This window comes from Dromiciops gliroides, chromosome 2 (assembly GCF_019393635.1).
Source record: "Dromiciops gliroides isolate mDroGli1 chromosome 2, mDroGli1.pri, whole genome shotgun sequence".
Classification (NCBI taxonomy): domain Eukaryota; kingdom Metazoa; phylum Chordata; class Mammalia; order Microbiotheria; family Microbiotheriidae; genus Dromiciops; species Dromiciops gliroides.
This window is the reverse complement of record NC_057862.1, coordinates 176,170,486-176,180,540: the sequence shown is the minus strand read 5'-3', so window position 1 is coordinate 176,180,540 and position 10,055 is coordinate 176,170,486. Positions and strand designations below refer to the sequence as shown.

The 10,055-nt window shown below is 46.3% G+C and overlaps 1 protein-coding gene across 4 annotated transcripts in view; it reads right to left on the bottom strand.

Moving 5' to 3' along the window:
* Nucleotides 1-813: 813 nt before the first annotated feature.
* Nucleotides 814-10,055, bottom strand: part of SLC7A8 (solute carrier family 7 member 8) — a 73,757-nt gene continuing 64,515 nt past the window's right edge. For all 4 annotated transcript variants that reach the window (XM_043987345.1, XM_043987347.1, XM_043987346.1 and 1 more), the window contains 5 exons: nucleotides 8,761-8,864; nucleotides 5,488-5,584; nucleotides 3,987-4,136; nucleotides 2,873-3,050; nucleotides 814-1,528 (listed from right to left, as the gene is read on the bottom strand). In XM_043987345.1, the coding sequence (XP_043843280.1) occupies nucleotides 1,359-1,528; nucleotides 2,873-3,050; nucleotides 3,987-4,136; nucleotides 5,488-5,584; nucleotides 8,761-8,864 (699 nt within the window). In that variant the 3' untranslated portion in view covers nucleotides 814-1,358. The remainder of the gene's footprint in view (nucleotides 1,529-2,872; nucleotides 3,051-3,986; nucleotides 4,137-5,487; nucleotides 5,585-8,760; nucleotides 8,865-10,055) is intronic.

The window sequence follows — 10,055 nt, the reverse complement described above, 5'->3', positions numbered from 1 at the left end:
AGTCTAAAGGGTTGCTTGGAAAGAAGGGGGGAGCTAGGGGGCAACAGGAGGGAGATAAGATGACACTGACCCTCACCTAAGGTATATACTCCTCCCCAAAGCCCCACCTCTCTCGCTGAGTATCTAAGATTGTAGAATGAGATCCCCTGTGACAAGTGGGTAGCTCCAACAAGGAAGGAAGGCTGTCTTAGAGAGAAAAATGAATAGATTCATGCCCTGATCCTGGTGTGGGATGATGGATGGAAGAAATTGTCCCAGACCTGATTCCAAGCTGGGGGACTTGAGTAGCTCCATCTCCTCCTAGGGAGAGGCCCTGCCCCAGGGAAGAGACAGTGTAATTCTGCAAAAATGGCAGCATTGAGAGTTGGAGTTGGCTAGGAAGGGGGAGCCCCTTGGGTAGAGAAAGGTCAATACAAGGTGATAATTAACAAACATTTTCTTTCCCACTAAGGGCAGCCCTAAAGTGGAGAGAAGAGCTGCTAAATCCTGTAGTTAGGAAAGAAACAGCAACCTCTGTGAAACCAACCAGGAAACTAGCTTCTCTGGCCTCAGAAAGCCTTTGGCACTGAACTGGCGGGGCAGGATATAGCGAACAGAATGGGGTTCCTGTAATCAGTCTTTTCCAAATCTGTTCCACAGGCTTGGGGTGTGCTTGAATGCCTGGGGTTGGGGGGGGCCCCAAACATGGGAGAGGTAGGGGAAGAAGAGTCAAGTGCTCATCCTTTGTTGGTCCTAACCCTATAGGGAATTTTGTACATATCTGGCAAGACGCCACAATGAGACAGCAAGCCCAAGTGGGTAGGGGAGGGGGAAAACACCCGTCTCCTTCTTTCTGAGACTCCTGAACCCTGTGATGGGCTCATAAGCAGCCGCTGCCATCAATTCACCCTTCTGGTTTCCACGTCTGAGTGTTTCCTCTTCCCCAACTCAGGCCTCTCTTCCTTAGACTTGGAAAGGGAAAGAGAGAGCAGTACCAAACTTGGATGGATGTCTGAGGATGCTCCTCCAGGGGTTTTCACATGCTTGTTGGCACCAGGATTTCTTACGGATGATGTCCCTGGATGGGCCTCATTCCTAAAAGGTTGGGGTCTGTGTAAAGGAGGACTTCCCCCCTTTTTCAGGATAATAGCATTGGTGAATGGTACTCCTACAGAGACCCTAGTGGTCAGTGGCTGGTTCTTTGGGTACAAATTAGAGTGTCCTTATTTTTTGCTTCCCTCCCCTACCTCTCTGACTGCTCCTGCCTGAGAAGAACAGTTTAGGGTGAGGGTGAAGAAGGGTAGGTGATGTAAAGTGGGGCTGGAGAGGGTTGGGAGGGGATAAAAGGCCAGAGAAGCTCAGAGAAGAGCTGCACAGAATCAGGGGCGGGATGAGTCAGGGGACTCTGGCCCACTGGGGGCAGTGGATTTGTAGATGGGCTGCCTCTGTTCTTTCACATCATCAGCAGATTCCTCCTCTTTTGATGGGCTCTCATCCACCTGGGGATACACAACCACACACAGCTTCTGGCTCACCGAGGTCAGGGATGCTAGGCAGGTGGAAAAAATGCAGAAAGAAGATCAGCTCCTGGGACTGAACCTCTCACTGTGAAGTATGAGATACCGCTGGCCCCCAAAAGTCTCCTTAGTGGAAGAAGTCCCCTTCAATGCAGGACATCCCATAAATTCCACCCCCCCACACTTTATCTTAGGATTGAAATGGACAGATTTCTTTATCCAGTGGCCTGTTCTACTTCAAGACTCCTAAACTCACTCCAGCCCTAGCCCTGCCAATCACTGCCCTATATATAGGCATTTCATTCTCCTCAATGCCCCCAAAGGTAACATTTCCCCCTATATCGAGCTTAGGGGCATTCCTATAGGAAGCTGACCATTTTTTTTTTTTCTTTTTGAGGGGTTAAGTGACTTGCCCGGGGTCACCCAGCTAGCAAGTGTATTTTTTGTTTTTGTTTTGTTTTGTTTTGTTTAGTGAGGCAATTGGGGTTAAGTGACTTGCCCAGGGTCACACAGCTAGTGAGTGTTAAGTGTCTGAAGCCGGATTTGAACTCAGGTAGTCCTGAATCCAGGGCCGGTGCTCAATCCACTGCGCCACCTAGTTGCCCCTCCAGCTAGCAAGTGTATTGAGGGCAGATCTGAACTAAGGCCCTCCTGACTCATTGTATTTAATCCCCCAGCACCTAGCAGGACCCTAGCCTGATAAAGATGATAAAGAAATAAAAATAAATAAAAATTAAAAATGATGAAGAAAGAAATATTCATCTTCCTGATTCAAGGCCCAGCACCTTATTCACTTTGTCACCTAGCTGCCCCTATTGATTAAATGACTATAAATTACAAAGCAAGTGTTGATCTGAAACTGGTAAAGAGACGTTTTCCTCCCCTGTGAGTTCTCTATACCAATAAGGTCCTATGAGAGAGTAGGGATGGAAGGGGAAGGGATAAATGTCTTATCCTCCCACCTAAAAGCAAAGGCTTGATGAGGGTTCAGACCATGTCTTAATGAAACAAAAGCTCCTCTTTTTTTTTTTTTTTTTGCAGGGGCAATGAGGGTTAAGTGACTTGCCCAGGGTCACACAGCTAGTAAGTGTTAAGTGTCTGAAGCCAGATTTGAACTCAGGAACTCCTGAATCCAGGGCTGGTGCTTTATCCACTGCGCCACCTAGCTGCCCTCAAAGGCTCCTCTTTTTGAGGTTCTATTGCTCCAGCTAGAGAATGTTCTCTATCACCAGCCTCAGTGCTGGAATTTAGACCCTGGTAAATCATAAGGGTTCTTACTGATACTGTTTCCTAGGTATTAGCTTGCATAGATGTGTGTTGGCTCTCCCTTTTCCCAGGCCCCCAGAGGCCAGCTGGGGAGCTGTCCCCAAACTCACCTATGAAGTCATTGAAACACTGGGGTTTGTGCTGCCAGTATACACCAAGAAAGTAGACAGGGACACCTGTCATCATGATAGCCAGGCCAATGCCACAAACTACCGGCTCCGACCACAGACTGAAGATCAGCAGGAAGGCCCAGAAGAGCAGATAGATCACAGGGAACATTAAGTTTATCTGGTGGACAGAATTGAGATTCCGTTAGTCACAAAGTCTCATGAACATAATGGGGATCCTGGGATTAGAGTAGGCATTTTTCTCCAGCCCAATCCACAGCCATGATAAAGCCATGATTCAGCCATATATACCAGGACTTGCTCACAAACCCAAGGCCTAACAAGATTATAACCTTTGCTGGTCTTTTTATTCAATTTTAATATTTTTTATTGGTATCACTTTTTTATCACCTTTATTTCTAAATACATCTCTTTCCTCATACCTCAAGCTCTGTAACAAAGAATAAAAAAATTTGTAAAGTGGGGGAAGGGCCGGTGCTCTATCCACTGCGTCATCTAGCTGCCCCTAACCAAAGGCATTTAATGATGCTAACCAGTTAGCTTTGATCAATGTATAATGACCCACCTCTATCAAAAGAGGATAAAAACCTTTGGAAGATGCCATTAAAGTGTCTTTTGGGTTTTAGAGGCTCTCTTGCTCTCTTTTAGGACAGCATGGACTTCGCAGAGCCTTCTAGGTATTCTGGGATTTTTCTCCCTGCTTTCTCTATCATGTGGCCTTGAGATCCATGATAAGTTAGGGAGACACATGATCAATCCTGTACTCATATAATATTAATAATGAGAAACAGCTACTTTTCATTATCATAAAATCTTTTGCATCTTGGATGTTATAGAATTAGAGCTGGAAGGAACCAATGAGTCCAACCCTTCCATTTCTCCAAAGCAAAGGGAAGTGAATTCACTTGTTCCAAGCCAGAGAGCTAGTTAGTAGAAGAACTGGGTCGAGGATCCAGGTATCCCGATTCTCAAAAGAATTTCCACAGACATAAACAGAGATACTACTCAAAGAATGTCAGTCTATTTGTGGATCAGGACTGTTCTCGGTCAGAAAAAGCTGAAGGGCAAGGGGGTATGGAATTGTGAAAAATCTCACCTTGATGGGGCGGACAAGATTAGGTTGTTTCCAGCGCAGGACAATTTGCCCAGCAATTGTGACACCATAGAATAAGTAATTGATGAAGCCTACATAGTTAATGAGTGTATATATGTCACTGGTCACCAGCATCAGCAGTGTGGAGATACACTGTGGGGATGAAAAGAAATTAGTTGACTTACTGGTCTGCAAGGTATTTAGAAGGGCCTTTGACAGGCCCCCTTGATTTAGTCTCAGAATCTAAATTAGGCCATTTTAAAGATGCACAGAGAAGATTCCCTTACCTCCTTCAATAACCTGCTCCCCTGACCCTGTAGCTTGGACATTTCTCCCTAGTATCTAACTTATAGCCTTCCTGTTACAACTGATGCAAATTTTCTTGTTCTCTACACTATTCTTTGATAGAATTGCACTTTCATGATCCCAGCAAGTTAGATTAATGCTATGTCTTATCTTATTCCCCTTGTTTTTATGACTGTACCACAATGTTGATTCAAGCCCCAATTATGTTTCACTAGGACCCTGAACTAATTTTTTTTCTTTCCCCCAGCCAACTAGCATTTATTTACACACACACATACACACGTGTATCTAGCTACATCTTTGTCTTTTTTTTCTACCAAAGTGTATTACTACCCTGCCTCTGGCTACATCAAACTGCATTCTGTTAATTTCTGGCCAAATTTCAAATAAACCAAAGTAATTTTCCATTGTACATTTAGGATGGGAAAAAGGAATTTATTCAAAGAAGCTAATGAGGACAGTTCTTTGTTTCTTCCTTAGAATCCTCTCTAAATTTCCCTTCTCTGAAGCTGTTCCCCTTTTCCCTTCCTCTGCCAGATGTTTTTTGAGTTATCAGCTGCTCTTCCTTCCCACCCCTAGCCCCCTAAGTTTGGCAGCCTCCTTTTTACAATCTGCTAATAATTTAACTAAAGTTTATATAGAAATTTAAGGTCTGCAAAGCACTTTATAAATGTTGCCTCATTCTATCCTCACAACAACCCTGGGAGATGGGTGCCATTATCCCCAATTTAGAGATGAGAAAATTGAGGCAGACAGTGGTTAAGTGATTTGTTCAGGATTACACAGCTGGGGTCTGAGTTCAAATCTGAACTCAGGTCTTCCTGACTCCAGGTCCAGTGTACTACCTAGCTGACTCTAGATGTCAGGTCTTTTCATGATTGTGGATATTTCTGTTCCCTTTGATTTCAATGAGACAGTATGGGGGTAGTAGAGGGATGTTCCTTGAAGCCAGGAAGATTTGAGTTCAAGATCCTGCCCCTTACATATATTGACTCTTATTGTCTCAGTGGCAGCTCTTTAAGACAATAATTGGCAGAAAAGGTGCTGCCCTGAAATGGTGGAGGGAATGGTGTATGTGAAAGATTGGAACCAACAGCTCAGATGTTTCTTAGAACAGGATGGGGTAGCCCCAAAAAGAATAGAAGCAGGAACAACAGAAGAGAGCTAAGATGGGGTGAGCTGGCATATTGGTCCTTACCGTGAAGAGGAGAGCAGGGATTGGAGTACAACGCTTTACATGGATCATAGCCAACACACTGGGCAGGTGGCCCTCCCGGGCTCCGGCAAAGAATAATCTAGTAAAGGGAGAAAAGGAGTAGGAGTCTAGCATGAGGCCTGTTTCCTCTGGGGAAGAGCAAAAGAATTGTACAAGACTCACCCTCCCCCCCACCCCAGCCATGGTCCATCCCCACTGCCCACTAGCAACTGGTCCCAGTGTACAGGCTTCCCATCTATGCATACACATACACACATACTCCCTCCCCCCCATATATTTATATATATACATACTGTCTTATTTATCTATCCATGCTATCACAGAGGCAGCTGATAGATGGGCTCTGAGAAGACCTGGTGTCTGGATCTAGGTTGCTAAGGCCACACTATCTGCAAGTCTGGGATCTATGTGGGGTTGGGCTCTAGTCAAAGATGGAGGGGCCAGCTTTAAGCATAGGCATAGAAGGCAGTGATCCTGCCAGAAATAATTTCAGAAGCTGTTGGGAAGGTCACCTCCTAAATACCTTTCTCTGCCTTTGTCATACCTGGAATTATGCTACTTTCTTTCCCCCCTCTTTATTTAAAGGACAAATCTCTTTGGAGTAGAAGAGAGAGAGCCCCAAGTTCTCCTTAGTCATTTATACCTCAGGATGAATGTTAGCTAAAGTGTAAAGGAGGAGATAAGGACAAGACACAGAAATAGGAAGCTAGGACTCCAAAAATGGAACCGTTCACTTCACAGTTCTGTCCAGGGTCAGCACTGGGAGGTAAGGGAGGTGCTAACCAGGGATGGCAGCCCATGAGTCAGTCAACAAGCATTTAGTAAGTGCTTATTATATACCAGGCATTGCACTAAACACTGAAGAGACACGGCAAAGACATGGTCTCTGCTAGAACTGGTCAGCTTGACACAGACTGACATATTGGCCAGATTTGTACAGACTAGAAGCATAGGGATCTGAGATGCAGCACCAGGTACCCTCTGCCACCAACTGCTGTGGCCACCCCTCCCCACCACATGCAGCCACACACATGCCCAGCTATGGGCATTCCCTGTAGGGTGATGCCATGCGCCAAGAACAGCCCCAGATGCAGCTAAAATCTTCATGCACAACTTGGTCTGTCCCTCTTCTCTGTGCAGCCAACCACCCCCATCTATTATCCCAGTTCTAAAAGCATGTACAAACAAAAGGCTGCCTAAAAGGACAATCCCTGCTCTATAGCAGATGACTGAGAAGAAATTGAGAGAGGGTGTCACACCACACACAACACTTCCACACCTTGGCAAAGAGCCAACCAAGTCATACCTGAAATGAACCTTTTTTTTTTGTTTGTTTTTGTTTTTTTAGTGAGGCCAATTGGGGTTAAGTGACTTGCCCAGGGTCACACAGCTAGTAAGTTTTAAGTGTCTGAGGCTGGATTTGAACTCAGGTACTCCTGACTTCAGGGCCGGTGCTCTATCCACTGCGCCACCTAGCTGCCCAAAATGAAACCTTTTTAAGAGAAAAGTGAACAGAGAAGGCCCCTCCCCCAGAAAGGAGTTGGGGAGAATATGCCACCCTTGGATAATGTGTGCAGATGACCAGCACACACATCCATCCCCTGTCTCTTGCATGCACACACACAACCACACCGGTCCACGTGCATTGTGACCTGCCTGGAGGGACAAACCCAGCTCTAAATTGACTTTAGTCCCTCTCTCTTCCAAGACATCTCAGAGAGCCACGATGTACAAGCTCTCTTCCGGGCCCTCTGCCGTGACTTCCAGGCTGCCGCAGCTCCTGTTTAACACGCACATGAGGTTGCCATGGGTGAGTTTTTGATGCCACCAGGACCCTGTCCCTTCTCTACACAATGCCCCACAAACACGGCACCTCTGCCCCTCATGGGAAATCCTGTGTCTACTGGAGTAGCAAATTGGCGATAAGCCAGGCCAAGTTAAATCTCTAAGAGAGCCCGGTCAGTGAGCTGAATGTAGTGAGTACAATGGCATGTGGCCTCCCTGACTGCATGATTGATTCTGATTTTGGGGATGAATGCTCCCCTGAGGCTCTGGCCTTCCCAGCAGCACTAGACGCCTCAGTTCCAACTCAAACCTAGAGTTTAGCTGGAACCCTTTGTAGCCTCGCCATGGCATTCATCACAAGGTGAAGGAGAAGGGGAGAAGATGAATCCTCTTCCCGCTTCTCCTCACCCTCCACTAAGTTGCTTTAATGTATTAATCTGCCCCTTGGGCTGGGCCAAAGATCCCCTGGTAAGCTGCCTACACAGCCTATATAACTTCTTGTCCCATTTCCTTGTATGGCTTCCCCAGAGACAGCCATATCCAAGTTGAAGTCTGGCCATTGGAGGGTCCAAAGGAGGAAGGCTTAGACACTGACCCTTTCTCTAGGATCACAGACACAACCTAGTCTAAACTCCTCATTTTATGATGTGGAAACTGGGACCCAGGATGGTTAAGTGTTTTGCTCAAAGTCACACAGGCAGTAGGTTGCAGAGCTGTGACATGAACCCAAACATCCTGCTTCAAGTCCACGCTCTTTTGTATTGCTTCGCTCAGGAATCACGTCTTCCTCTATCCCTGTGTCCCCCCCCCCCTCTTTTTTGGTGAGGCAACTGGGGTTAAGTGACTTGCCCAAGGTCACACAGCTAGTAAGTGTTAAGTGTCTGAGGCCGGATTTGAACTCGGGTACTCCTGAATCCAGGGCTGGTGCTCTATCCACTGAGCCATCTAGCTGCCCCATCCTGTCCTGTTTAAGGGTTTCTTTTCATTCTTTCCTCAGGAGCAATTGAAGCCCCAGAAAAATGGACCAAAGAGGCCTCAAGACTTATCTATCGCCTGATGGGCAAGTAGGTCATCAAAGTTGGGGCTGGGAGCCACCCCTACTCTCTACACCTCTTCACTGAAGAGAGTCCAAAATGGTAAAGGTGCTGTATCCATGCATGAGTGTATGTGCATACGTGAGTACACACACACACACACACACACACACACACACACACACACACACACACACACACACATGTGCACTCGCACAGAGGTACATGCCTCTCTGTAAATGTATACAGTTATACAGTAGCAATCAGGGAGTCACACAAAAACATACTTTAATATACACACACACTTACCCACCCAGCCATACAAAAACATGGGCCTGTATGCACATGCACACAAATACACATGTTACTGCACACAAAGCCATTCATACAGCCAGGCTCCCCCCTCCACCCACAGACAGAACTGCACAGTACTCACCTGGAGGATGTAAAGAGAGATCCATTGACTCCACCGAATGTGGACAGAGCGACTGAAATTGGCATGACCCAGGCCATGACTCCTAGAAGCTTCTCTCCAAAGGTCTGGAAGAGGAGACAAAGGAGAGGTGGAAACTCTGTGCTGACTTGTGGGGGATGTGTGGGGAGGGATACATCCTGCATCTGCCCCTTTTAATGTTGCTTCTACCTTGCTTTTCTCTCACACTACAGCTCCTGTTCTCCATGTAGCCCTATCCTCTCCAGGTTGCCACCTGGGCTGCTTCAGCGCTCCCTCTCTAGGTCCAAAGTTACCCATACAGATCCCATCAGTTGCCATGCACAGGCTATTTTAACAGGCATTCCTTTCTCTTCATTTCACATGGCTGCACCTGTCTTCAAATAATTATCGCGGGGGCAGCTAGGTGGCGCAGTGGATAAAGCACTGGCCTTGGATTCAGGAGGACCTGAGTTCAAATCCAGCCTCAGACACTTAACACTTACTAGCTGTGTGACCCTGGGGAAATCACTTAACCCTCATTGCCCTGCAAAAACAAAAACAAAAAACAAAATGAACAAACAAAAGGGGCAGCTAGGTGGCACGGTGGATAGAGCACCAGCCCTGGATTCAGGAGGACCTGAGTTCAAATCCAGCCTCAGACCCATGACACTTACTAGCAAGTCACTTAACCCCAATTGCCTCACAAAAAAAAAAATATCGCCTCTCATCTAGACCATTATTATAAAAGCTAGATGTAAGGGGCTAAAATTCTAGCTATGATATCTAAAAATCTACTGAGTGGTCGCCTTAAATTAGAAAACATATAGCACCAATCTTTGGGCATTAAGTATTTTTTTGTTTTGTTTTTTTGTGAGGCAATGGGGGGTTAAGTGACTTGCCCAGGGTTACACAGCTAATATGTGTCAAGTGTCTGAGGCCGGATTTGAACTCAGGTACTCTGAATCCAGGGCTGGTGCTCTATCAACTGTGTCACCTAGCTGCCCCTGGGCATTAAGTATTAAGTATATTAGGGGTAAGTATAGAGAAACACTGGATCAGGTATGAAATTTGCTTGCTACTCCTATCTGCTGCCTGTCTCTTGCTTGCCAGCCAAAGTCTCCCACCGAAAAGCCCCCCAAAAAGGCCTGCTAGCTCCCTCAGCTTCTCCAGAAGCCTCCTGAGAAACTGGAAACAGGCATGTCCACACACACACAGCTCCAAGGTAATTGGCTGGTAGCTCTGATTGACAGGTCTCACAGGTGGTTCTATAGATGTAACCTCTGGATGCTAAAGTCACA